This window comes from Xenopus laevis, chromosome 1L (genome assembly GCF_017654675.1).
Source record: "Xenopus laevis strain J_2021 chromosome 1L, Xenopus_laevis_v10.1, whole genome shotgun sequence".
NCBI lineage: Eukaryota > Metazoa > Chordata > Amphibia > Anura > Pipidae > Xenopus > Xenopus laevis.
In genome coordinates, this window is record NC_054371.1 from 23,282,961 (window position 1) to 23,310,020 (window position 27,060).

Below are 27,060 nucleotides of genomic sequence, written 5' to 3' on the forward strand. Positions count from 1 at the left end.
AGAAAGAAGCCTATGGGAGGCGGCCTTAACATAAGTCAAAACGTTCTGGATAACAGGTTTTCAGATAATGAAGCCTATACCTGTACAAAAAAAAAAAACCTTGATAAAAACATAAAATGTGTTTTCTAAATCCACATATATCCACTGTATATATTTATAAATATATATACACACCACACATCTATATTCAGATTAAAATAATAAACAATCCATGCATAATACACACCCGAAACCCCAACCTTCACTATTAGTCTAATGCCCTACAGCTGATTTACCTAGATCTGTGGTCTTCAGCCTTTGCAGGCAGCATAAACTCCCAGCATGCAATGCAATCATCTATAAATTCCAGGTGTAACAGGAAATGGTATCAGGGGTGTTTCCTTGAAGCTGGTATTCAGGTAAGGAGGATGGTTTTGAGGTGTAATGGTTTATTTTTTTAGCTGGTAAATATGATTAAATTCTTATTTAAATGGACATTTTATATTAACTTTTAGCAATCATGGAGACCGTGATGTACTGATATCATCGACAATGTTTTACCATTTTGTTATATTGGTGGGTTTTTAACATATATAACTACTTGTGCTACAGCTCTCTAGTCTAGAATTTCAGTTAATGTCTTGTTGCTAGAGACATATTTAGCCTGTAGTTAGTAACAAGAACCTGGAAGATGGAATAGGAGAGGATGGAGAAAGACAAATACCCAATTAACAATAAAACTTGACTACATAGAACAACCTAGTGCTGGTATTGGGGTTAATGACCCCATTTGAAAGTGGTGAAGAGGGGTAAAAAAATGTATTTAAAAAAAAAAATACTAAATATAGCCCAATTGAAAAAAGCTGTTCAGAGTACACTCAAACTAGTTAATTAACTTGAAGGTGAAGTACTTTTTATTTTTTTATTTTTAAGGGCTCTTACACACGGGCGTTTTTCCTGTGTTCCATTCAGCCGCAGGGGAGCGCAGGAGTAAATGCACTTGATTATTGTCAAGGGGGCTGTACTCGCACAGACTTATGAGCCCTGAACGCAGGTGGGATGCAACATGCTGCGTCCCACCTGCATTCAGCGTTTACTTGTGTGCGTACAGCCCCCTTTGACAATAATAAGTGCATTTACTCCTGTGCTCCCCTGCGGCTGAACGGAAGAAAGTGTAACACAGGAAAAAAAGCCTGTGTGTAAGCGCTCTTACAGATGAGCGTTTTACCTGCGCTCAGCCGCTAGGGAGCACAGGAGTGGATGCGCTGAATACTGTGGCTGCACTCACACAGATGCATGTAAGTGCAGGTTGGGGCGCAGCATGTTCCATTTTACCTGCGTTCGGTGTGTGAGTACAGCCACATTGAAAAGTATTCAGTGCATCTACTCCTGCGCTTCCCTGCGGCTGAGCACATGAAACTGGAGCGCAGGTAAGAGCCCTAAACATATACCTTTTGACTACAAAATACAACTGGTAAATTGCTATACCCCCATAGTGAGTCTTTAAATGCTTGGTGACTAGCATAACGGCATATAAGATACACATGACTGTCTTCTTGTAAACCACTAATTGGTTATACCCTTTATAAACTTATTTTATATTAAACTCAGTCAATAGTGTGTGGGCTCTGCAGCAGGGGTTTTTAGTAGTCTGAAAAATGTTGTAAGGAATCTTTTCTCTCCTATGTAATCGTTGCGATTTCTCATTCTTCTGTTTGCAGCCTATTGCCTTAACCTCTTATGAGAGCCATTAACACTGGTCCCATGTGGAGTTGTCATGTAAAATCATGTTCTGCGCTTGATAAATTCTAGGGTGTTTGTACTCCAGTTTTTACCTTCTAAGTCGGTAAAAGGGTTAATGTCTTATCCCTTTTTATTAAAGGGGGGAACTACTATGAGATCAGATTAATATCCTTGTCCTCCTACAATCGTCAAGAGGTTTTTATCGTTCTTTGGTTTTAAATAGAATTGCTTCTGAAAACCGCATGCATTGTTTCCTGCAAGCTTGGTTTTACCTAGTGAAACGATGTAGTAGAAGCCAGCTGATTAACAAGGGCTGTGATGAAGCAAAGCATTGTCTAGTCTTGGCTGGAGGAGAGCTGACTTCTGCTACATTGTTTTCAAGAGTAGGGATGGGTTTCGCCGAAAAAATTACGCCCATGGACTTGTATGGTGTTGTGCGTCAAAATAAAGACGCACGTCCAAAATTTCGCAGCGCAACAATTTATGTTCGTGTATTTGAATAGACTTACATTCCACAATCGCCACCGGTAATAGTTCCCCCATTATCATTTTGGTGCAAATTGCATGGTCTATATACACCTTGCAATCAAGATTTTTTTTTTTTTTAATAAATGCAGAACAGACGGGGGAATTTTGTCCCTAGAGCTACATGGAAACTGTTTGCATTTAGATATGTATAAAACACAAATGTGCATCTGGTTGCGTTGCATGTGACCTTTACTCTTCCTTAGCACAAAAATGTATGGGCATACTGTATAAGCTAAAACTGTTCAGGCTATCTATATCTATCCATAAAACACAAACTGTGGTTCCGTGTTGGCCAGTATCAAAAATTACAAATAAAAAGTATTGTAGACGTGATACCTATATTGGCTAAAGATAAAAAAAAAATACATTACAAGCTTTGGGAGCACCTAGGCCACTTCGTCAGGCAATATACAAATGAAAGCTGGAAAGGCACAGCATTTATACTGTTAGATCAGTGAAGGGGCCTTGGTGCTCCGAAAGCTTGCAATTTTTTTTTATAGTTAGCCAATATAGGCTAACTGTATGCCTAGTTCTTTGGGAAGAGGTGCCCCTACCCATAAGTCTAATGTGCATTTGATTTGCAAGCATTTTGTCTAAAGCTGAGATGTCCATGTGTGATTTCAGTTAAGTAGAAGATGCTGGTGTATATTCTTCTCCTGTTGGTGGTTGGTGGGCTCTCTCAGCCATGCAGCAAGTCATGGGGTAAGTATGATTTCTGTATAAAAATAGCCATATTTGTAGATCAAAAAATACTTCTGCTTGCTTTTTAGTTACCCTTTGCTTATTAACCCAGAATTACATCTACAAGTTCAAAGTATTCTTTGTCCTGCACTGCATTTCATGGATAAAATCACTTGCTATTGGCTGCAGTGTCCCCATCAGATTCCTTCTGATTATTTAGATATCCTCTATATAATCCATTTAGTCCCAGCATCCCACTTCTTACGTTCTGCTATTGTGCAATGCCATATCCATCAACATACCCTGCCACCCCCTGAGGATCCTGTGATCTTCATTCTCTTCACTCCCCTCTGCCACTGTTTATCTGGAGGTGAATTTAAGTGTGTGCTCTGCTGCCTTTCCCACCCCAATGTTAGCTTTACCTCCTGTTTGGGATGGGTACCTTGTACATTATAGAATATGAAAGGCAACAGAAGTCTACCAAATACGGATTCCACACTCTTAACTGCTATTGCCGCCTTTCTCGGTAGAACCCTTGGTAATAGTGGCCTCCAAAAACCTGGCCAACCAGCTGGGCTGTGATAAAGAGAATACATTCAGGAGCTGCAAAGAGATAAAGAATTCAAACAATGACTCGCAAGGTAAGCCTCTACAGCATGGGTCCCTAACCTCTTTATTTTTATTTTTTTTTTCCCTTGTGAGCCACATTCAAATGTAAGTTTTGAAGAAACACAAGCATGAAAGTAAAATAAGGACTTTTGACTAATTGTTAGCCTCTGGGTGAAGTGGCAGCCTATAAGAGCTTCTGTTTGGTAATAGACCTGTGTTTTTGTGCAGCCAAAACTTGCCTCCTAGCCTACAAGGAAAAAAAAGGCACCTACTTTGAGGCCACTGGGAGCAAGTGTCATAGATGGCTAAATGACCAAAGACTTGAAACAAGGAGTAGGCAGTGCCACATTTAATAGCTGACCACCCAGTAAATTCTGTATTTTTACTTTATTACAGATGGAATATACACACTCACATCTTCAGATGGGATATCCTACCAGACTTTCTGCGATATGACTACAAATGGAGGAGGATGGACCTTGGTGGCCAGTGTTCACGAAAACTACTTGGCAGGGAAGTGTACTGTAGGGGATCGCTGGTCCAGCCAACAAGGAAATCGAGCTGATTATCCAGAGGGTGATGGCAACTGGGCAAACTATAACACATTTGGATCAGTTGGTGGTGCAACTAGCGATGACTACAAGGTGATCAATCTCATCTGGCTGTGCAAGTATCTTGTGCGGCTCTTGGGCACCTAAATCTGTTCACAACTATTGTACAAATATAACTTGTGCCGGTTCATGATGTGCAGGCTTTCTGGTCTGTTTACAATGTATGTGTATATTCAATCGATTATACCAATGAATATTATCAGACATGATCTCTTCTGCACACACTTCCAGAATCCTGGCTATTATGATATTGAAGCCTATGACCTTGGGGTGTGGCATGTGCCCAACAAGACTCCCCTGAGTGTATGGCGGAATTCATCACTACAGAGATACCGTACAACAGATGGAATCCTTTTCAAAGAGAGAGGAAATCTCTTCAGCTTGTACCAGGTAACACACTGCAAAGTGGCTAAAAATAAACCTTTTCCTCCCACCTTGGCACTCTGTTACATGAGATTCTATCTGCAATACCTTGACTACTGACTGACATTGTAACTTCTGGCCAAATCTCTTTAATGTATCATCACATTAATGATAAAGTGTGATCTTCTGGGCATTGGCTATACCCAACTTAAATGGTAACCATATCTGGGTGCATATAGAAACATTTCAGCAAACAGCAATTGGGCATCTAGAAAACACTGGCTAGGGTTGTCATGTCTAAGTAGGTGTCACAGGATCCACTTTATTGTGCAGTTTAAATAGGGTAGGCAGTGTGTTGGGACTAAGTCACCCTCTGCGTCTTGGTGCTAAATATTGCTTATTTCTGCTCTACCTTATGTCTGTTCCATAGCTCCCCTACCCCCATTCTACTCCTTTTTTAATCTTCTAATCTATTCATCTCTTCACCCACCTTATGTTTAATCTGTCTTCATTCACCCCCCCAGGTTCAAGCCATTCAAATGACCATGTTTCATGGCTAAACAGATGTATGGGTATCTTGACAAGGAGCTTTAGTCCCGTAAATTCTTCCATTGTATTGCTATAGGAAAGACTTTCTGTAGGGGACCCTGCAAATAAGTGCCTGCCCAGAGCAACAATTTGTAGAAGTAGTGAGCAGAATAGCATGGTAAGATACTAATGGGTCAAGATGGATTTGCCCAACCTACATCCCTTTAGTGGCACCCAAACAAAGGCTGACAGGACAGCAGTTGGGTTAGTCCTAAATGAATCTCTCTATATTGGATGTTCTAACAGTCTAACCTATTGTCTCGCTATTCATTTCAGATCTATCCAGTGAAGTATGGTGTAGGAAGCTGCCCAAAGGACAGTGGTCCAATTGTGCCAGTAGTGTATGACTTGGGAAGTGCTGATTTAACAACTTCTTTCTACTCGCCGGATTTCAAAAGTAAGGATTCATAAGTTGTGTGTTTTTTGTCTTTGATCACAATATAAAACCTATTGTTCCATTGTAGGTCAGTTCACCCCTGGCTATATCCAGTTTCGGCCAATTAACACAGAGAAAGCTGCACTGGCACTGTGTCCGGGAATGAAGATGGAGTCGTGCAATGCAGAACACGTAAGTGTAAACTTTTTCTCTTCCTAGAAGCAGTCTAGAAACATAACTTGCTAGTCTTGCCCTTCCCAAAAGGTCTGCAAAAAGAATAGTGGAGAGAAAAAAACAAAGGAGGAATGTTGCTGATTTTTAACACTGGGAAAGTTACCCTGGCACAATCGCTCATGGCAACAAATGGTACCCTCTGAGAAGTATGGGCTTATGCCTGTGGGGCTAATTTACGAATATTGTACAGGTCCCCCACATGTTAAAAGTACCGATTTAAAATTTTTTTTTTTTAGGTGTGCATAGGAGGAGGTGGCTACTTCCCAGAAGCAGACCCAAGACAATGTGGAGACTTTGCAGCCTATGACTTTAACGGATATGGAACCAAGAAGTTTAACAGTGCCAGCAGAGAGATAACTGAGGCAGCAGTACTACTGTTCTATCTGTGATATAAAACCTTAATAAACTGGTACTAAAACAATGCATTTCTTGTCTGGCAACTTATTCATTTGCAATCCTGTCCTTGAGATGAAACTTTGCTGCTGCAGTTAAACATTCCCTTGTATTGGCTGCTTTATGACAAAGCATTGGTAATCGGTCATAAGGGCAAGAAGTGGGAGAGTGCACGTCCTTGGTTAGCAGTGTTGGCAAAAATTAATTTATTCCCATTACTGCACCCTCACTTCATTGATCTGCACTGAAAAATGCTGCTACTGCTTGCATGCACAGAGCAGGTTGACTGGCTCTGTCTAGCTATCATGGCAGAATGTGGTGATAGGGTTGTATACTGGTAATCCATATCTGGTCCTTACAAGGTAATAAACCCTTCCCTTCACCCTGTGTAAAGGCAGGTATTTGGGCACTGGGAGTCTTATGCCCTGCAAGGACCAACAACAAAAGTATGAAGTGTCTAGCTAAAAGTAAAACCCATAAGTTTTATTATGATTAAAACACTTGTGCAGAAGTGTGCAGCACAAGTCATGTTTATTAAAACATATGTTGAACTAGGCCCCACCTTCCATAAGTGCTAGCCTCCACTAAAGAGCCCAGGTATGAGGTTGTGTTTGGCCCAGTAATGCTCAAATTTCCCTAAGTCACCCATGGTCAGCATTCACCAACGGGTTAACTTCCCCCTGCAGGCCAGCGGACAGGACCTCCCACTATCAATTTAAAAGTTCCACCTCTTCCCTTACCCCCTAGTCTTTTTTGTCCTGTCCGGGCCAGGGAGAGGATAGCCTGTTGGATGAAGAAACAGGACTACTACAAGATTCAGTAAGGGCCTAATATTAGCTCCCCAGAGAAGGGGTCAGCAGGGGCTTACTTACATGCCCGTGTCTCTCCTCCCGTCTGCGGGTCAGGGGGATGCGGAGGAAGCATGGCCGTGTTGGGCGATGTTTGGGGCTGATCCTCCGGCTGGGCTGGTCAGGTGAAGTCTGAAGACGGAGTGCGCCATTAACTGCACGCCGCTTACTATAGAATGAGGAGATCGCCGTGGACCGGAAGTGACGCGGCGCGGCGGAAGTGACGCGGCGGCCATTTTGGATGAGGGCAAGAGCGCAAAAAATTTCAAAATGGAAAAAAGAAGGTATGGAGGCGGTTTTTGGCGCTAAAACTCCAGCGTCCTAGCCTGGAGAAGGCTGATTTCATTGGTGGGGCAGTCAGTGAAAGGAAAACATTGATTTATGCAGGAGTCTGACCTGCCCTATTTAAAGCAATACACACTTCCTGTGGGTGCCATTTTGCCATCAGTTAAGCTGAGCATTTATGCACACAGGTACGTGGGGGGTATCAGCTGAGTTTTCTTATATTCTAAGACCAGTGGCTGATTACTTTTTTATCTATTCTCTTAACCAGTTTTTCCAATGGAACCTGGTATGACGGGGAAAGCCTCTCACCCTAAAGGGAAAAGGTGATGTATGAGGTCAGAGAGAATATGGCAGAGATGAAGGGCTCAGTTTCTAACATTGTTGTTATTTTCATGCAGCCTTCCTGCCACAGATGTAAGAAAAGACAAGTCTCCAGAGAAAACGATTTCTGCAGAGAAACAACAGGAACCTGGGTCCTCTGTTTCACAAGAAAATCAATGGGAATCCTTAGCCTCGGTGATAAAACAGGCAGTTATTCAGGGATTCCAGGAGGTGTCAGGCACTAAGAAAAGACCAAGACACCAGCATGGAAGACAGGGGGAGTCTTTTTCAGATGTATCTGAGGGAGATCTGTCATTTGACTCGGACGTCCTCTCTCAGGCAGGATCAGAGGAGGGCGAGATTGATTCGGAAGAGGAATCAACATTTGATTTAGCGGTGATTGACCCGTTAATAAGAGCAGTCAGACAGACTCTAACTTTTCCAACAGAAATGACAAAGTTGTCATCAGCGGATAAACTCTTTCCATCATCAAAAAAGAAATCCGCATGCTTTCCTGTACATTCGTCTATCAAGGAGATAATTGCGTCAGAATGGAAGAAGACTGAGAAAAGGGCTCAGACAACAGGGAAATTCAACAAGAAGTATCCTTTTGACGAACAGGATTCAAAAACCTGGGATTCACCACCTAAAGTGGATGCGGCTGTGGTGAGGCTGGCTAAGAAGACAACACTTCCAGTAGATGATGCGGCAGTCTTCAGGGAGCCAATGGAGAAGAAGATAGAGTTCAATCTAAGGAAAGCTTTTGGGTCCGCAGGGGCAGCCTGTAAACCAGCTGTTGCTCTGACTTCAGTGTCTAGAGCTTTGAAGGTGTGGTTGTCAGAACTTGGAGAAGCGATATCTTCTAATGTAAAGAGACCAAAGCTTTTAGAGATGTTGACAGATTGTAAAATGGCAACAGAATTCATATCCGAAGCTTCGATAGACCTAGTGCATTTCTCGGCAAGATCTATGGCACTGTCGGTGGCAGCCAGAAGGGCTTTATGGCTGAAGACGTGGGCAGCGGATACAGTTTCTAAAACTAATCTGTGTCAATTGCCTTTTGAAGGTGAGATGTTATTTGGAGAGAAGCTCGACGCAATTATTAAAAAGGTCTCAGGTGGAAAAAGCGTGTTTCTGCCACAAGAGAGTCAGGCAAAAAGACCACGCTTTGAGACGAACTACAACAAACCGAAGGATAAGTCATTCAGGACGTCTAAACAGTACAAGCCTGGTAGAGAGTATTCCAGGCAATCTTCTTGGAGATCAGGACGTCCAAGTTCCAGAGGGGCAGCGAAAAAACCGGGATTTTTTTTCCTCAGCCCCATCTACTTCCGGTCGACAATGAAGGTGGCAGGGCCCAGAACATGGTGGGTGGCAGGTTAGCCGATTTCTCTCATGTCTGGGCCACAACCATTCGAGACACATGGGTACGAAACGTGGTGGAATCAGGGTTTTTTCTAGAATTCAAGACGGTACCCAGAAGAGATTTTTTCATAAGGTCTGTGGTCAAGGAGACAGAGTCAAGCAAAGAAATAGCCCAGGAGTACTTGAAGCAGTTGTTCGAGTCAAGGGCAATAGAGTTGGTCTCTCCTCAAGAAAGACACACAGGTTTTTATTCGAAACTTTTTTTAGTAAAAAAGGCATCAGGCGCATTAAGACCGGTGCTGGATATGAGAAAACTGAACAGATTCCTGCAAGTAAGAAAATTCAGGATGGAATCCTTAATGTCAATCATGCAAGTCATTTCAAGAGGAGATTGGCTGACGAGCATAGATTTAAAAGATGCGTATTTTCATGTTCCAATCGCACAGATGCACAGAAAGTATCTAAGATTCGCAATAGACGATGTGCATGTTCAATTCAAGTGTCTTCCGTTTGGTCTAGCCCAATCCCCGAGGGTGTTTACAAAGATATTGGTTACTCTCATAGCGGAATTAAGAAAGGAGGGCTTGGCGGTGTATCACTACCTAGACGACATCCTGGTGGTAGCAAGATCAAAGGCAGAAGCAGAGATTCAGACTGCCAGAGTAAAGGAATTTTTGCTAGATCACGGTTGGATAGTAAACCTGGAAAAGAGCAGTTTAATTCCCGCTCAGACCCTACAATATTTAGGGGCTTTGTTTCAAACAGACAGAAATTTAGTCAGTCTTCCCTTGGAGCGTCAAGTAAAGGTGGTCGACTTGATAAAAGATTTCAGGAAAAGAAAGACAGTGTCCGTGCATCATTGTCTGAAAGTGCTGGGATCCATGTCGGCAACTATACAGATAGTGAGATGGGCAAGATGGCACTTAAGACCCTTACAGATGTTTCTTCTAAGAAATGTAAGGCAGCCTCATCTACATTTACAGAGGAGGCTGTTCGTACCACAGGAGGTAAAGAAGACCCTGTTATGGTGGTGCAGACGGAAGAATCTGGCAAGAGGAATGCCGTTGGAAGAACCAGAGTGGGTGATATTAACCACAGATGCGTCAAGCATGGGATGGGGAGCCCACATAGGCGAAGAAGTGGTTCAGGGCACTTGGAAAGGAGAAAATGTGCCGTCAAATCTACTGGAGTTGAGAGCGATAAGAGAAGCCCTCACATATTTTTCACACCTACTGAAAGGAAGACAAGTAAAGGTTATGTCGGACAATACCACAGCAGTAGCTTATTTAGCAAAGCAGGGGGGCACCAGAAGCGTGTCCTTGCTAAAGGAAGTAGAACCACTATTTCAGTGGGCAGAAGGTTGGCTAGAAGGGTTGACCGCGGTCCACCTTCCAGGGAAGGAAAATTGGAAGGCCGACTTCCTCAGTCGGACAATGTTGGACCCAGGGGAATGGAGCCTGCACGATTGGATTTTCGAAGACATAGTGAGAAAGTGGGGGCGTCCAGAGATAGATGTGATGGCATCCCCACAAAACCGGAAGTGTCACCGGTTCTTTTCAAGGTTTCCCTGCAAAGAGGCAGAGGCGGTGGACGGCCTGAGTCAAAGTTGGTCACAAGGCAAAATTTATGTGTTTCCACCATGCCCGTTAATTTGGAGAGTCTTGAAAAAAATAAGGAAAGACAGAGCAGAAGCCATTGCGGTAATCCCTTTCTGGCCCAGAAGGCCATGGTTTCCTCTTCTTCAAAAGCTGGCCATAGAGAAGCCCATGCAGATTCAGAGCTTTCCAGGTTGGCTGACGCAGAGATCAATCCAGATCCAAAGGCACAATCATCTAGCCTTGATGGCTTGGCGGTTGAGAGGGGAAAGTTAACACAGTTGTTTCAGAAGGAAGAAGTCATAGACTTTCTGTTGAAGTCAAGGAAACCAAGCACTTCCCAGCAATACTATAGAGTATGGGAGAAGTTTGTGGAATTTGCTACAGAGAGAAAAGAAGACCCTTTGTCTCCATCAGCTCCAATGCTGGTAGAATTTTTGTTTTCGGGGTATAAGAAGAGGTTGCATTGTAGCACACTGAGGGGTCAGGTGTCTGCAATTTCGGCATTAACAGGGAAGAATTGGGCAGAGAGACCGCTGGTGAAAAGATTCTTTAATGCCCTAGTAAGGGTAAGACCAACGAAAAGAAGTTGTCTGCCCCCATGGGATCTTCCCTTCGTCCTGAAGACCTTGTCTGAGTCTCCATTTGAACCATTGGAGAAGGCCTCCGTTTGGAATATGACGCTAAAAGTGATTCTTTTAGTGGCTGTTACATCAGCCTGTAGAGTGGGAGAGTTGGCAGCTCTGTCAGTTTCGGAGCCACATACAGTGATATTTGAAGATCGAGTTGTGTTGAAACCAGCATTCGGGTTCCTTCCAAAGGTCATGTCCAAGTTCCATATGGACTTAGAGGTTATTCTGCCTGCTTTCTTTCCAGACCCAAGATCTGCAGAGGAAAAGATGTGGCACACCCTGGATTTAGTAAGGGCTGTGAAGATTTATATGGAAAGAACAAAAGCATGGAGGAGATCAGAGCATTTGTTCATAATACCTAACGGGTATAGGAAAGGTCAAGCCCCAACGAAGAGAACTATTAGTTCCTGGATCGTGGCGGCCATAGCAAAGGCATACAACGTGGCAGGAAGAGGAGTACCTAAAGGGTTGAAGGCTCATTCTACCAGGGCATTGGCAAGTTCCTGGGCGGCGCAAGCCAGGGAGTCGCCAGAGAGTATCTGCAAGTCGGCAAGATGGTCGTCTTTAAATACATTTGTTAAACATTACAAATTGGATGTATTGTCTTCCCAGGAAGCTAAATTTGGGAGGAAAGTTTTACAGTCTGTAATGTCTTCCACAAATTAAAAGTTCTGTTTAAATGCATTTTTTGTCCCGCCCTCTGTTTTTAGCTTGGGTATGTCCCGTTGGTGAATGCTGACCATGGGTGACTTAGGGAAAACAGGAAATTGTTTCATACATACCGTAATTTCTGTTTCCTGGTCACTTCCATGGCAGCATTCACCGGGGAGTTTCGCACCCTTCATAGGGGACAGCTTTAATACTGAGACTAGGGGGTAAGGGAAGAGGTGGAACTTTTAAATTGATAGTGGGAGGTCCTGTCCGCTGGCCTGCAGGGGGAAGTTAACCCGTTGGTGAATGCTGCCATGGAAGTGACCAGGAAACAGAAATTACGGTATGTATGAAACAATTTCCTGTTTTTGTGTGTGGGGGGGACCACTGTATCGTGGGTAAATGCTCAACTTGTGGTCTTAAGGGAGCCCTAATATGTTTGCGTCTATGAAATGCTGAAATGGCATCTACTATGCATATGAATCTGTTCTAACAGACCTTCTGCTTCTCTGTCCTGTGTTGTATGAACTGACAGAATCCTGGTTATTATGACATCCAAGCCAAAGACATCAGCGTGTGGCATGTGCCCAACAAGACTCCACTAAGAGGCTGGAGGGGTTCATCCCTTCAGAGATATCACACAACAAGTGGCTTCTTTTCCAGAGTAGGTGGAAACCTTTTCCACTTGTACCAGGTCAGTACCCACAAACAAAGTTTCAAAATGTAACATTCTTAATAGGATTAACATGGTGTTTTCTATTACTAGTTGAAAAACTATTCCACAGTGAAATCAACCATGCAGAGGTTTTATTCACCCTGTGCTCCTCCTGCCTCCATTAACAGTGCCCACATGTTTACAAAGCTGCTGAGTTAGACAATAACAGTGGAAAAGTGAGCCTTGTCCATAGTAACCAGTGCAGAATAAACTGAACCCAACCACCCATGTTCTCTTCTCTGTGCAAGGATGTTAAAGGGGATGTAAATCCACATGTGTCTTAGAGTCTAAAGAAATAAAAGGTGGTAACGTTGCACCCATTACTGCTCTTGCACTTCTGTCTGGTAGGGTTTCCACCTTTTATGGCTGGGTAGACGGGGCAGGGGAATGGGTGAATGACATTTCTGGAGTGGTTCTATGACATCAGGGGGCAGGATTACGACATGGCAATAGGCGATTGGCTGATTCACTTCAAAGTCCTTTCCGGATTTCCTTATTTGGAAACCAGACAGTTTTCATCCAGACAGCCTTTCTAAAAACCGGGCTGTCTGGTTGAAAGCTGGCAGGTGGCAACCCTAGTCCAGGGTCTTTGTACATGGCCCCTCATAGATTAATTATAATGTGTAATATCTTTCATTTCAGTAAAAAGCAACACTCTTCTATTGAATAATTGCCTAGCAACATACTAGGCATAGGCAGGATAGGCAGCTGCCTAGAGCACAGCTATGGATGGATATAATTCCACATTAGAAAATGACTGCATAATACGATAATACATGCCGCTCCTGCCTGCCCTGGTTAATTTCAATTCTTTGATAGGGTTAATCAGAGCAGCAGAGCAGCAATGAGCGAGAGGATGACTGGGGGGCTGGAGGTGCAAGTAGGAGGAGCAGGCCTGACTGTGGCCTGTTGTCTAGGCCCAGCACTGGAACAATTAGAATTATCTTAGAATTGTTCATTGCTCTTTAGATATATCCGCTGAGGTACAACGCTGGAAGCTGCCCAGGAAACAATGGACCTGTTGAGCGAGTCGTGTATGACTTTGGGAGCAGCGAGAAGACGGCTTCTTTTTGCTCGTCATTTCAAAGATCTATGGCTTGGTTGGAATCTATATTTAAGAACTAGACACACAAAATATGTTGTTGTTTTTTTATTGTTCATTTATATATGCTAAGGTTATCTTTCCCTCTTTAGCTAGGTTTACCCCTGGTTATATCCAGTTTCGAGTGTTTAACACAGAGAAAGCAGCATTGGCTTTGTGTCCAGGGATGAAGGTCGAAGGGTGCCATAATGAGCATGTAAGTGTGGGTAAAAGAACAATAACAAAATACCACATTCTAGCAGTGCCGGGCCAGCCAGGTGCCCTAGGCAACCTGGCCTTTTGCGTTGCCTCCCATGCCCTGGTAAGCGGGCATAGTCCCTCTCAGCCGGGAACAACCGGCATGAGAGAGGGGACAGGACTACGGGTAGGAGGCAGAGAACTTAAAATACATGCCTGCCCCCCCAGCTTTGCGCCATAGGCACATGCCTATTCTGCCTACCCCTAGTTCCGGCCCTGCATTCTTGAGGACCTTGGCATGCTGTAACTATAGAGGAAGCAGGCCTATTAGCTGCTTCCCCTATAGCCAAGGAAGAGAGGGGGACGCCTAGTAGATTCCTGTCTGTGTCAGGCCCCTCTGAAGTTTTTTTTCTGTGGGTGGGCCCAGTGCCCTGTCATTATGCTGCTGGTTCTTTGCTTAAAGAAGGAAAGCTACAGAGGCCATTTATTGCCAATAAATTAGTCATAGTGCAAGCTATAACACTATATTTATTGTGCAGAATGCTTTACTATACCTGAGTAAACAGCTCTAGAAGCTTTGTTTGTTTAGGATAGCAGCTGCCATATTAGTTTGGTGTGGCATCACTTCCTTCCTGAGTCTCTCCCTGCTTACTCATAGCTCTGAGCTCAGATTAGAGCAGGCAGGGGAGTGAGAGAGGAGCACACTGAGCATGCTCAAGCCCTAGCCCTGGAGGTTTATGCTGAAAACAGGAAGTCTGATACAGAAGCCCATGAGTACACAATAGAAGGAAAAAATGCAGTGTTTCTTTTGACAGAGGACTCAGAGCAGCATTACTTTGAGGGTTTACTGATTTATTTATATATACCTCTCTGATACTTAGCTTACTTAATTTTAGCCTTTCCTTCTGCTTTAAGTATCTACATAAACACAAGCATTCTCTATACATTTCCATACATTTAAAGGTGTGACACATTAAAATTGTGTCTTGAACACACTCAAAAAATTCTATTTTTGTAAGGGTAATGGAGGCCAGATAACTGCAGTAAAATGACTGCAATGGTCCATAAAAGCATTGCAAAGTGGGCACTGGGCAAAGTTAATTTCACCCAGGGCCCTTGACATGGCACATAAGTTTCTATACTTTGGATGTGTTGTGGTACTAAACCTAATGGGTGGTGGGGTAGACAAAATCACCAATGAGTTCTTTGTTGTAGGCTTGCTAATGCCTTAAATGAACTAAAAAGGGCTGTTCACCTTTGAATTATATGGTGAAGCGAGTGATATTCTGAGACAATTTGCAATTGGTTTTCATTGTTTATTATTTTTTTTTATTTATTTTTTTTTTCAACATTTTTATTGGGTTTTCAAAAATATACCATTGTTTATTATTTGTAATAATATTGGTGTGTAGGCAGCCATCCCAGGTAATTGTCTCTGGTCATGTGCTTTCAGAAAGAGACTTTCAAGATGGAACTGCTTTCTAACAGGCTGTTGTTTCTCCTACTCAATGTAACTGAAGGAGTCATGGCAATGATAATGGGTGTTTTACTATTGAGTACTATTCTCATATCTACCAATAGGCATGGAGCATTTTTAGCGATGCAGGTGTAAGGAAACTCCTATCTAGTTACCTTCCCCTAGTTCTGTTGACAGGCTGCTGGGGGAAAGAGAGGGTAGTGATATTACTCCAATTTGCAGTGCAGCAGTAAAGAGTGACTGAAGTTTATAAGAGCACAAGTCACATGACAGAGGGCGCCTGGAAAACTAAGAATGTGTCTAACCCTGCATAAAAATCTTATTTGCTCTTTTGAAAAACAGATTTCAATGCAGAACTCTGCTGGAGGAGTGCCATTAAACGATGCATTTTAAAGAAGTAACATAGAAATGCTATACATTTACACACTTTGGCAGGGGCGCTCCGCCAATGAGGCGAGCTGAGCCGCTCGCCTCAGGCGGCAGCGCCAGACAGGATTCCAGGGAAACCGGAAATTCGGCTGCGCTATTGCGAGAGAGCGCAATTGCGCTCTCCGCAATCGTGTTCCTGCCTCCTCTAAGGTAAGTCGGTGCGGGGGGTGGCAATGCAGGAGCCGCCTCAGGCGGCTCCTACCACAGAAACAGCGCTGCACTTTGGACTTCTTTAAGACAACCACAGTCTTGAAGCAGGGAAGATCTGTGCCCCTGAAGAAGGTGCAGCTCCTCGACTTTCTTTTCTGCTGATTCACTGCACATGCTCTGTGCTGCTGTCACTTATCTGAGCATAGGGACCCACTCACAATATACTGTATATATACAATATAACCTTTGTACAACAAGACGTATTAGTAATTAAATTAGATTGTAATAATCAGCCCTGTAGCATCAGCTTCTATGACAGATGAACCTCATATTCTGCGTGATGATTTTTGACAACCCCCTAAGCTTAGCAGCAGTCTAGAGCACACTGAGCATGTGCAGTGCCACTGACACTCGAAACATAATGAGCTTCTAGATTCTACATTTTCAGATTCTATTCGAATTAATGAAAAAAACTTGTTAGGTAATACGCAGTGCCAGGGCAGCCATGTTGTCTGCAGGGCCAGATTAACATAGCGGGCGCCCCTAGGCCAGCTGACGTTCGTTGCCCCGTCCCCTTCCTTGTATGTACGCAAATTTTCATCACCGGGATCGGAGCATAGGGATTTGGTGCACGGGAAGTTAAAAAACTATTGTATCTCCTGCACATCCCCAGTGTTTCTGAACCAATGTGGGTGTGGTTGGGCAGCAGGCCACCCCCTAAAAGACTGCCGCCCTAGGCCCGGTTGTCTGGTTAGAAAGTTCATCCGTCTCTGATGCTGCCCCATGGAATCAGGTCAGGCCTGAACTGTGATTCAAAATTGTCTGTGGCCTCTCAGGCACACAGATACCCAAACAGCCCCCCCACAGGCCCATAAATATCGATTGTCTATATGGCATCCTACAGCAGCCCCTCTGGAATTTGCCAGAATCCACAGATTGCCGGGCCAGGCCTGAATCACATTAATCATTATATAAAATGAAATTAAGGCCTATGATACACACCATACTGAAATTGGTAACCACCTGATGGCTTGTCTTTAACGCAACAGTTGTGCATTGGAGGCGGTGGTTTCTTCCCAGAAGAGAGCCCAAGACAATGCGGGGACTTCACATCCTATGACTGGGATGGATACGGAACAGGAACAGGAAACAGTGCGAGCAAGGCGATAACTGAAGCATCTGTCCTTCTCTTTTATTGCTAATCCGCTGGAGGCTTTACCATCAGTTTACACTGTACTTAAACTGCCTGCCATATTCTCTACCATGAAATAAAGCTTAAGCACCTTGACCCTGCTTGTTGGTATGGTCCAGAGGTACATATAAAGAGTATGTCCTTGATACACACTTACCTACAAGGTGATCAACCTATGAGCTGGTGGATCTCAGTTGTAGCTGCAGTAAGGTGAAAAATTAATACAAATTAATACAAATAATTTTTTGGGTCACAAAGCAGATGTCTCCATTACATATCCTTGAAGTAGAGGAATTGTTGTAGCCAGGCAGTACAGTAATCTGTTACTCTCATACTACATTACTTTCATGTTCCACTGCAGTTTATTCCACTATCTGATACTCTGTTACGTGCCTATTCCCATTCTGTGATAATCAGTTATTCCCATATACCCTGTCCTCAAAACCCAATATTCCAAAACCTTGTTGCTTAATTGCTATGTTTTGTTACTCCCGTACTTCATTTCTTATGCTCCATAGTTGTATATTCTATTACTCCTATGCTCTGTTACTCCTATACTCACCCTACTCCCATAATCTGTTGCTTAAATACTATATTCAGTCCTTACAACCCACATTCTTAAACTGGTACTCCCACATTCCTTGAGAAAGGGCACGTAAGGCCCGAAACATGTTGTGTGTAAACATGTAATCTTGCATTACAAACTTTGATCACATACTTAGATACTCTTATGCTCTGGCACTCTCTTCCTCGCATACATTAATATTGCCAGTCTTTGATACTCCCATATGATACATTGCTATGCTGTTCTTCTCATAGTACAAGACTAATATTCTGTCTCTCTTTTATAAGCATACTTTGTTACTTCCATGCTCTGTTGCCCCCATACCTTGTTGCTATGATATTCGGGTACTTCTGCTCCATATTCCATTGCTGCATTACTCTGGCACTTTATTATGTCCATGCTGTGCATCTACAGCCATACTCTTGTAACATTGGTACTCTGGTACTGCTATACTTCAATGGTTCTGTATTGAAGTATTCTGTATTCTGTTAGACCATTACTAGATACACCCTTATTCTGTTGCTACATTTATTCCATACTCTGATTCTCCCATACCACAAAACTGTTACACATGCGCCTATTCTTTCATACTGTTTATCTCAAACTGTCACGTGCTGCTACTACACTATTCTTAGGATCCCATAATGCCAAACTTCAACACTCTGTGGCTCCCATAATCCAATACTCTCCTGCTCTGGTGCTCCTATACTCCACTGCTCTGTTACTCATTTACTCTGACACATTGTAGCTCTTTCATTCTCTCTCCAATACACTATATTCTGTTATTTCTACACACCCATGTTCCACTACTGTACCTTTAAACTACATACTCTGATATTCCCATACTTTGGAATGCTGAAAATCTGTTACTCCCATTATATATTTGTGATTGACTTTAATGCATTTGGACAAAAAAGTCGCTACAAGAAAAAACGGCCATTGACTTTAATGCATTCTGAGCCTAAAAAATTGTCGCCACAAGAAAAAACACCCATTGACTTTAATACATTTGGATCGTAAAAAATTGTTGCACATAAAAAAAAAAAATCGACGCCCATTGATTTCAATGTATTTCGAACATTTTTCGCCTTTCTTAATTTTTTTCACAGCTTTGCTAATTTTTCGAGAAGTGAAACAGATTCGCTTGTTAGTATTTCTGCCCATTCTGATAACAGTTTTTGATTTTTTTACATCATCTGGCTTTTTCCAACTTTTAAAGGAGAAGGAAAGGCTTCGTACACTTGGGGGTGGCAAATGTTAGGCACCCCCAAGTGAATGTATTTACTTACCTGAAACCCCGGGCTGGTGCTCCTATCAGCAGAAAACTGCACTGGCCTGGGTTTATACCAGTGAGCACACGGAGCGATCCACCTCCAGCTTCTTCTTTCTTCAAATTTCCCGGGCCAGACACATGCGCAGTTGAACGAAATAGCAGACTTTTTAGTTAAAGTTCGGCTTTTCACTCTAATGCGCAGCCCGGGGTTTCAGGTAATTCAATACAATCACTTGGGGTGCCTAACATTTGGCACCCCCAAGTGCACGAAGCCTTTCCTTCTCCTTTAAATGGGGGTCAGGGACCCCAGCAGTCAAATAGCAATGGAGAAGCTATAACGCTATTTTAATTTATCTTTCTATTCAAGCCCTCTCCTATTCATCTTCCATTCAAACCACTGCCTGGTTGCTAGGGTAAATTGGACCATAGCAACCAGAAAGCTGCCTAAATTCCTAAGCTGAAGAGCTGCTGAACAAAAAACGAAACAACTGCAAATTGTCTAAGAATCAAGTCAACAACATAGTTAAGGTGAACCATCCCTATAATTTGGGGAATGAATATGACTGAGCATGAATACACTGATATAAGGAAACCATGTGCACAATCCCTTATGCAAAAGTGACCAAATAATCAAGAAAATGGTATAGCTTGATAAAGACACTAAAGCATTTTACAGCTTTTGAATAAAATACAGGTATGGGACCTGTTATCCAGAATGCTCAGGACCTGAGTTTTCTGAATAAGGGATCTTTTCAAAAATTTGGATCACCATAGCTTAAGGGCTCTTACTGACGAGCGTTTTTACCTGCGCTCCCCTGCGTTCCATTTTTCTGTGTTCAGCCGCAGGGGAGCGCAGGAATAGACGCATTACATTTTTTCCAATGGGGCTGTACTCACACAGATGCGTGTAGGCGCCAAACGCAGGTTGAGACGCAACATGCTGCATTTTTCCTGCATTCGGCGCCTACACGCTCCCCTGCGGCTGAACGCAGAAAAACGGAACGCAGGGGAGCGCAGGTAAGTCAGTAAGAGCCCTAAGTCTACTAAAAAAAATGTAGATTAAAATTAATTAAACCCTATAGGAATGCTTTTCATCCAATAAAGATTAATTATATCTTAGTTGAGATCATGTACAAGGTAACGTTTTATTATTTCAGAGAAAAAGAATATCATTTTAAAACATTTAATTAGAAAGAAGCCTATGGGAGGCGGCCTTAACATAAGTCAAAACGTTCTGGATAACAGGTTTTCAGATAATGGAGCCTATACCTGTACAAAAAAAAAAACCTTGATAAAAACATAAAATGTGTTTTCTAAATCCACATATATCCAGTGTATATATTTATAAATATATATATATACACACCACACATCTATAATCAGATTAAAATAATAAACAATCCATGCAAAATACACACCCGAAACCCCAACCTTCACTATTAGTCTAATGCCCTACAGCTGATTTACCTAGATCTGTGGTCTTCAGCCTTTGCAGGCAGCATAAACTCCCAGCATGCAATGCAATCATCTATAAATTCCAGGTGTAACAGGAAATGGTATCAGGGGTGTTTCCTTGAAGCTGGTATTCAGGTAAGGAGGATGGGTTTGTGGGTTAATGGTTTATTTTTTTTTTTAGCTGGTAAATATGATTAAATTCTTATTTAAATGGACATTTTATATTACAGTAACTTTTAGCAATCATGGAGACCATGATATACTGATCATCTACAATGTTTTACCATTTTGTTATATTAGTGGGTTTTTAACATATATAACTACTTTTGCTACAGCTCTCTAGTCTAGAATTTCAGTTAATGTCTTGTTGCTAGAGACATATTTAGCCTGTAGTTAGTAATAAGAACCTGGAAGATGGAATAGGAGAGGATGGAGAAAGACAAATACCCAATTAACAATAAAACTTGACTACATAGAACAACCTAGTGCTGGTATTGGGGTTAATGACCCCATTTGAAAGTGGTGAAGAGGGTAAAAAAATGTATTTAAAAAAAAAAATACTAAATATAGCCCAATTGAAAAAAGCTGTTCAGAGTACACTCAAACTAGTTAATTAACTTGAAGGTGAAGTACATATTTTTTTATTTTTGTAAGGGCTCTTACACACGGGCGTTTTTCCTGTGTTCCATTCAGCCGCAGGGGAGCGCAGGAGTAAATGCACTTGATTATTGTCAAGGGGGCTGTACTCGCACAGACTTATGAGCCCTGAACGCAGGTGGGATGCAACATGCTGTGTCCCACCTGCATTCAGCGTTTACTTGTGTGCGTACAGCCCCCTTTGACAATAATAAGAATGCATTTACTCCTGCGGCTGAACAGAAGAAAGTGTGAAAGCCTGTGTGTAAGAGCTCTTACAGATGAGTGTTTTACCTGCGCTCAGCTGCTAGGGAGCACAGGAGTAGATGCGCTGAATACTGTGGCTGCACTCACACAGATGCAGGTTGGGGCGCAGCATGTTCCATTTTACCTGTGTTCGGTGTGTGTGAGTACAGCCACATTGAAAAGTATTCAGTGCATCTACTCCTGCGCTTCCCTGCGGCTGAGCACATGAAACTGGAGCGCAGGTAAGAGCCCTAAACATATACCATTTGACTGCAAAATACAACTGGTAAATTGCTATACCCCCATAGTGAGTCTTTAAATGCTTGGTGACTAGCATAACGGCATATAAGATACACATGACTGTCTTCTTGTAAACCACTAATTGGTTATACCCTTTATAATACACAAAAGCCATGAATATCCTGTAAATTATATCCTTATAAACGGTGAGTTCTGATGTCATCAGTTATAAACGGTGAGTAGTGATGTCATTTCTGTCACATGACTCATTGAAATTTGTGTATTATAATAAATAAAGTACCCCCAGTTGTAAAATATGAGGATATTAGAAGTTACCTCGGAGTTCCATGACCTGTATAAAAAAACTCGGCCTTCGGCCTCGTGTTTTTATATGGTCATGAAACTCCTCGGTAACTTATAATATCCCTATATTTTACAAAAGGGGGTACTTTATTCACTATATAAACTTATTTTATATTAAACTCAGTCAATAGTGTGTGGGCTCTGCAGCAGGGGTTTTTGGTAGTCTGAAAAATGTTGTAAGGAATCTTTTCCCTCCTATGTAATTGTTGCTATTTCTCATTCTTCTGTTTGCAGCCAATTGCCTTAACCTTATGAGAGCCATTAACACTGGTCCCATGTGGAGTTGTCATGTAAAATCATGTTCTGCGCTTGATAAATTCTAGGGTGTTTGTACTCCAGTTTTTACCTTCTAAGTTGGTAAAAGGGTTAAATGTTTTATCCCTTTTTTTCTTCTTTTTTAATTAAAGAAGGTAACTACTATGAGATCAGATTAATAACCCTGTCCTCCTACAATCGTCAGGTTTTTTCTCGTTCTTTGATTTAAAGGTTTTAAACAGAATCACTTCTGTAAACTGTATGCATTGTTTCCTGCAAGCTTGGTTTTACCTAGTGGAACGATGTAGTAGAAGCCAGCTGATTAACGAGGGCAGTGATGAAGCAAAGCTTTGTGTAGTCTTGGCTGGAGGAGAGCTGACTTCTGCTACATTGTTTCAAGAGTCAAACACTTCAGTGTAGAGCTGAGCCAATGCTGCTTTCAACTTGTTACACTTACAAATGGCTTTCAAACAAACTTATGTTCGTGTGTTTGAATAGACTTACATTCCACAATCCCCACCGGAACAATGTTTTATTTGATAGTTCCTCCATTATCATTTTGGTGCAACTTGCATGGTCTATATACGCCTTAATTTAGGGTCAGGTTTCATGTCACACTGTGACCTGACTGAATCCAGACTCCTGGACTAATTACAACCCACCCTAATTCATTGTATTATCTCTACATTTGATCTTTATCTATCTGTAACGTCCTAATTTATTGCCCATGAATACCTTTCACTGATCTAACAGCATATATGTTGTGCCTTTCTAGCTTTCATTTGTATTTTGCCTGATGACGGGGCCTTGGTGCTCCGAAAGCTTGCAATGTGTTTTTTTTTTTTTTTATTCAATATAGGCATCACTTCTACAATACTTCTTGTCTTTTTCTTTTTCATTTATGTCTATCCATGAAATTCATAGGATGTCCATTCAAATAGCATCAGTGAGCGCTGGTGCAACTTGGGACGTCATGCTAGGGAATACTCACTAACGGCATTATGCCTAGTTCTTTGGGAAGAGGTGCCCCTACCCATAAGTCTAATGTGCATTTGATTTGCAAGCATTTTGTCTAAAACTGAGATGTCCATGTGTGATTTCAGTTAGTAGAAGATGCTGGTGTATATTCTTCTCCTGTTGGTGGTTAGTGGGCTCTCTCAGCCATGCAGCAAGTCATGGGGTAAGTATGATTTCTGTATAAATATAGCACCATATTTGTAGATCAAAAAATATTTCTGCTTGCTTATTAACCCAGAATTATATCTACAAGTTTAAAGTGTTCTTTGTCCTGCACTATAATGCATTTCATGGTTAAATTCATTTGCCTACTGGCAGCAGTGTCCCCATCACAGATTATTTAGATGTCCTCCATATAATCCATTTAGTCCCAGCATCCCACTTCTTGCGTTCTGCTTAAGTGCAATGCCATATCCATCAACATACCCTGCCACCCCCTGAGGATCCTGTGATCTTCATTCTCTTCACTCCCCTCTGCCACTGTTTATCTGGAGGTGAATTTGAGTGTGTGCTCTGCTGCCTTTCCCACCCCAATGTTAGCTTTACCTCCTGTTTGGGATGGGTACCTTGTACATTATAGAATATGAAAGGCAACAGAAGTCTACCAAATACGGATTCCACACTCAACTGCTATTGTCTTCTGTCTCGGTAGAACCCTTGGTAATGGTGGCCTCCAAAAACCTGGCGAACCAGCTGGGCTGTGATAAAGAGAATACATTCAGGAGCTGCAAAGAGATAAAGAATTCAAACAATGACTCGCAAGGTAAGCCTCTACAGCAGGGGTCCCTAACCTCTTTATTTTTATTTTTTTTTCCCTTGTGAGCCACATTCAAATGTAAGTTTTGAAGAAACACCAGCATGAAAGTAAAAAGCATGAAGTGGCAGCCTATAAGAGCCTCTGTTTGGTAATAGACCTGTGTTTTTGTGCAGCCAAAACTTGCCTCCTAGCCTACAATGAAAAAAAGGCACCTACTTTGAGGCCACTGGGAGCAAGTGTCATAGATGGCTAAATGACCAAAGACTTGAAACAAGGAGTAGGCAGTGCCACATTTAATAGCTGACCACCCAGTAAATTCTGTATTTTTACTTTATGACAGATGGAATATACACACTCACATCTTCAGATGGGATATCCTACCAGACTTTCTGCGATATGACTACAAATGGAGGAGGATGGACCTTGGTGGCCAGTGTTCACGAAAACTACTTGGCAGGGAAGTGTACTGTAGGGGATCGCTGGTCCAGCCAACAAGGAAATCGAGCTGATTATCCAGAGGGTGATGGCAACTGGGCAAACTATAACACATTTGGATCAGTTGGTGGTGCAACTAGCGATGACTACAAGGTGATCAATCTCATCTGGCTGTGCAAGTATCTTGTGCGGCTCTTGGGCACCTAAATCTGTTCACAACTATTGTACAAATATAAAACTTGTGCTGGTTCATAATGTGCAGGCTTTCTGGTCTGTTTACAATGTATGCGTGTATTCAATCGATTATACCAATGAATATTAGACATGATCTCTTCTGCACACACTTCCAGAATCCTGGCTATTATGATATTGAAGCCTATGACCTTGGGGTGTGGCATGTGCCCAACAAGACTCCCCTGAGTGTATGGCGGAATTCATCACTACAGAGATACCGTACAACAGATGGAATCCTTTTCAAAGAAGGAGGAAATCTCTTCAGATTGTACCAGGTAACACACTGCAAAGCAGCTAAAAATAAACCTTTTCCTCCCACCTTGGCACTCTGTTACATGAGATCCTATCTGCAATACCTTGACTACTGACATTGTAACTTCTGGCCAAATCTATCATCACATTAATGATAAAGTGTGATCTTCTGGGCATTGGCTATACCCAACTTAAATGGTAACCATATCTGGGTGCATATAGAAACATTTCAGCAAACCGCAATTGGGCATCTAGAAAACACTGGCTAGGGTTGTCATGTCTAAGTAGGTGTCACAGGATCCACTTTATTGTGCAGTTTAAATAGGGTAGGCAGTGTGTTGGGACTAAGTCGCCCTCTGCGTCTTGGTGCTAAATATTGCTTATTTCTGCTCTACCTTATGTCTCTGTTCCATAGCTCCCCTACCCCATTCTACTCTTTTAATCTTCTAATCTATTCATCTCTTCACCCACCTTATGTTTAATCTACCTGTCTTCATTCGACCCCCCCCCCGGTTCAAGCCATTCAAATGACCATGTTTCATGGCTAAACAGATGTATGGGTATTTTGACGAGGAGCTTTAGTCCCGTAAATTCTTCCATTGTATTGCTATAGGCAGGGCTTTCTGTAGGGGACCCTGCAAATAATTGCCTGCCCAGAGCAACAATTTGTAGAAGTAGTGAGCAGAATAGCATGGTAAGATACTAATGGGTCAAGATGGATTTGCCCAACCTACATCCCTTTAGTGACACCCAAACAAAGGCTGACGGGACAGCAGTTGGGTTAGTCCTAAATGAATCTCTCTATATTGGATGTTCTAACAGTCTAACCTATTGTCTCGCTATTCATTTCAGATCTATCCAGTGAAGTATGGTGTAGGAAGCTGCCCAAGGGACAGTGGTCCAATTGTGCCAGTAATGTATGACTTGGGAAGTGCTGATTTAACAACTTCTTTCTACTCGCCAGATTTCAAAAGTAAGGATTGATAAGTGTGTGTTTTTGTCTTTGATCACAATATATAAACACCTATTGTTCCATTGTAGGTCAGTTCACCCCTGGCTATATCCAGTTTCGGCCAATTAACACAGAGAAAGCTGCACTGGCACTGTGTCCGGGAATGAAGATGGAGTCGTGCAATGCAGAACACGTAAGTGTAAACTTTTTCTCTTCCTAGAAGTGGTCTAGAAACATAACTTGCTAGTCTTGCCCTTCCCAAAAGGTCTGCAAAAAGAATAGTGGAGAGAAAAAAAACTAACAAAGGAGGGAGGAGGAATCTGTTGCTGATATTGAACACTGGGAAAGTTACCCTGGAGCAATCGCTCATGGCAACAAATGGTACCCTCTGAGAAGTATGGGCTTATGCCTGTGGGGCTAATTTATGAATATTTTAAAGGTCCCCCACATGTTAAAAATACCGATTTAAAATTTTTTTTTAGGTGTGCATAGGAGGAGGTGGCTACTTCCCAGAAGCAGACCCAAGGCAATGTGGAGACTTTGCAGCCTATGACTTTAACGGATATGGAACCAAGAAGTTTAACAGTGCCAGCAGAGAGATAACTGAGGCAGCAGTACTACTGTTCTATCTGTGATATAAAACCTTAATAAACTGAAACAATGCATTTCTTGTCTGGCAACTTATTCAATTGCAATCCTGTCCTTGAGATGAAACTTTGCTGCTGCAGTTAAACATTCCCTTGTATTGGCTGCTTTATGACAAAGCATTGGTAATCGGTCATAAGGGCAAGAAGTGGGAGAATGCACGTCCTTGGTTAGCAGTGTTGGCAAAATAAGTTATTCCCATTACTGCACCCTCACTTCATTGATCTGCACTGAATGCTGCTACTGCTTGCATGCACAGAGAAGGTTGACTGGCTCTGTCTAGCTATTGGACTCCTGGCTATCATGGCAGAATGTGGTGATAGGGTTGTATACTGGTAATCCATATCTGGTCCTTACAAGGTAATAAACCCTTCCTTTCAACCTGTGTAAAGGCAGGTATTTGTGCACTGGGAGTCTTATGCCCTGCAAGGACCAACAACAAAAGTATGAAGTGTCCCTGTAGTAAGCTAAAAATAAAACCCATAAGTTTTATTGTGATTAAAACAATTGTGCAGCACAAGTCATGTTTATTAAAACACATGTTGAACAAGGCCCCACCTTCCATAAGTGCTAGCCTCCACTAAAGAGCGCAGGTATGAGGTTAAAACATACCTGCCCCATAGTCAAAACAGCCAAGAAACATAAGTGCTTTGGTAGTTCATGAAATGCTCTGTACTTGTCATATGACCCC

At 42.3% G+C, this 27,060-nt stretch overlaps 3 protein-coding genes across 5 annotated transcripts; all 3 read left to right on the forward strand.

The window, feature by feature from the left end:
• Window positions 1–286: 286 nt before the first annotated feature.
• Window positions 287–6,135, forward strand: LOC121402019 (intelectin-1-like). The gene is made up of 8 exons (XM_041587676.1): window positions 287–398; window positions 2,875–2,952; window positions 3,462–3,572; window positions 3,937–4,184; window positions 4,383–4,541; window positions 5,379–5,499; window positions 5,567–5,670; window positions 5,949–6,135. Exons 2-8 carry the CDS (start codon window positions 2,886–2,888, stop codon window positions 6,099–6,101), a joined length of 963 nt encoding a protein of 320 aa, XP_041443610.1. The 5' UTR covers window positions 287–398; window positions 2,875–2,885; the 3' UTR covers window positions 6,102–6,135.
• Window positions 6,136–7,235: 1,100 nt separating this feature from the next.
• LOC121402018 (lamina-associated polypeptide 2, isoforms alpha/zeta-like) lies at window positions 7,236–12,135 on the forward strand. 2 transcript variants are annotated; one of them, XM_041587674.1, is made up of 2 exons: window positions 7,236–7,561; window positions 7,637–12,135. In XM_041587674.1, the coding sequence occupies exon 2, from the start codon at window positions 8,983–8,985 to the stop codon at window positions 11,815–11,817; it is 2,835 nt and encodes a 944-aa protein (XP_041443608.1). In that variant the 5' UTR covers window positions 7,236–7,561; window positions 7,637–8,982; the 3' UTR covers window positions 11,818–12,135. The 2 variants fall into 2 exon arrangements, with proteins under 2 accessions (XP_041443608.1, XP_041443609.1); XM_041587675.1 differs by having other exon boundaries at window positions 7,637–8,947.
• An 8,246-nt stretch (window positions 12,136–20,381) lies between these two features.
• On the forward strand, window positions 20,382–26,389 carry cgl.2.L (1.L). 2 transcript variants are annotated; one of them, XM_041573394.1, is made up of 8 exons: window positions 20,382–20,472; window positions 23,181–23,257; window positions 23,747–23,857; window positions 24,192–24,439; window positions 24,637–24,795; window positions 25,625–25,745; window positions 25,814–25,917; window positions 26,207–26,389. In XM_041573394.1, the coding sequence occupies exons 2-8, from the start codon at window positions 23,191–23,193 to the stop codon at window positions 26,357–26,359; spliced, it is 963 nt and encodes a 320-aa protein (XP_041429328.1). In that variant the 5' UTR covers window positions 20,382–20,472; window positions 23,181–23,190; the 3' UTR covers window positions 26,360–26,389.
• The last annotated feature ends 671 nt before the right edge of the window (window positions 26,390–27,060 follow it).

Coding starts and splice junctions, on each gene's coding strand:
- LOC121402019 (XM_041587676.1), top strand. CDS start 2,886: ATGCTGGTGTATATTCTTCTCCTGTTGGTGGTTGGTGGGCTCTCTCAG. Junction 4,185..4,382: donor CAACTAGCGATGACTACAAG/GTGATCAATCTC, acceptor ACACACTTCCAG/AATCCTGGCTATTATGATAT. Junction 5,671..5,948: donor AGTCGTGCAATGCAGAACAC/GTAAGTGTAAAC, acceptor TTTTTTTTTTAG/GTGTGCATAGGAGGAGGTGG.
- LOC121402018 (XM_041587674.1), top strand. CDS start 8,983: ATGGGTACGAAACGTGGTGGAATCAGGGTTTTTTCTAGAATTCAAGAC.
- cgl.2.L (XM_041573394.1), top strand. CDS start 23,191: ATGCTGGTGTATATTCTTCTCCTGTTGGTGGTTAGTGGGCTCTCTCAG. Junction 23,258..23,746: donor GCCATGCAGCAAGTCATGGG/GTAAGTATGATT, acceptor CTGTCTCGGTAG/AACCCTTGGTAATGGTGGCC. Junction 24,440..24,636: donor CAACTAGCGATGACTACAAG/GTGATCAATCTC, acceptor ACACACTTCCAG/AATCCTGGCTATTATGATAT.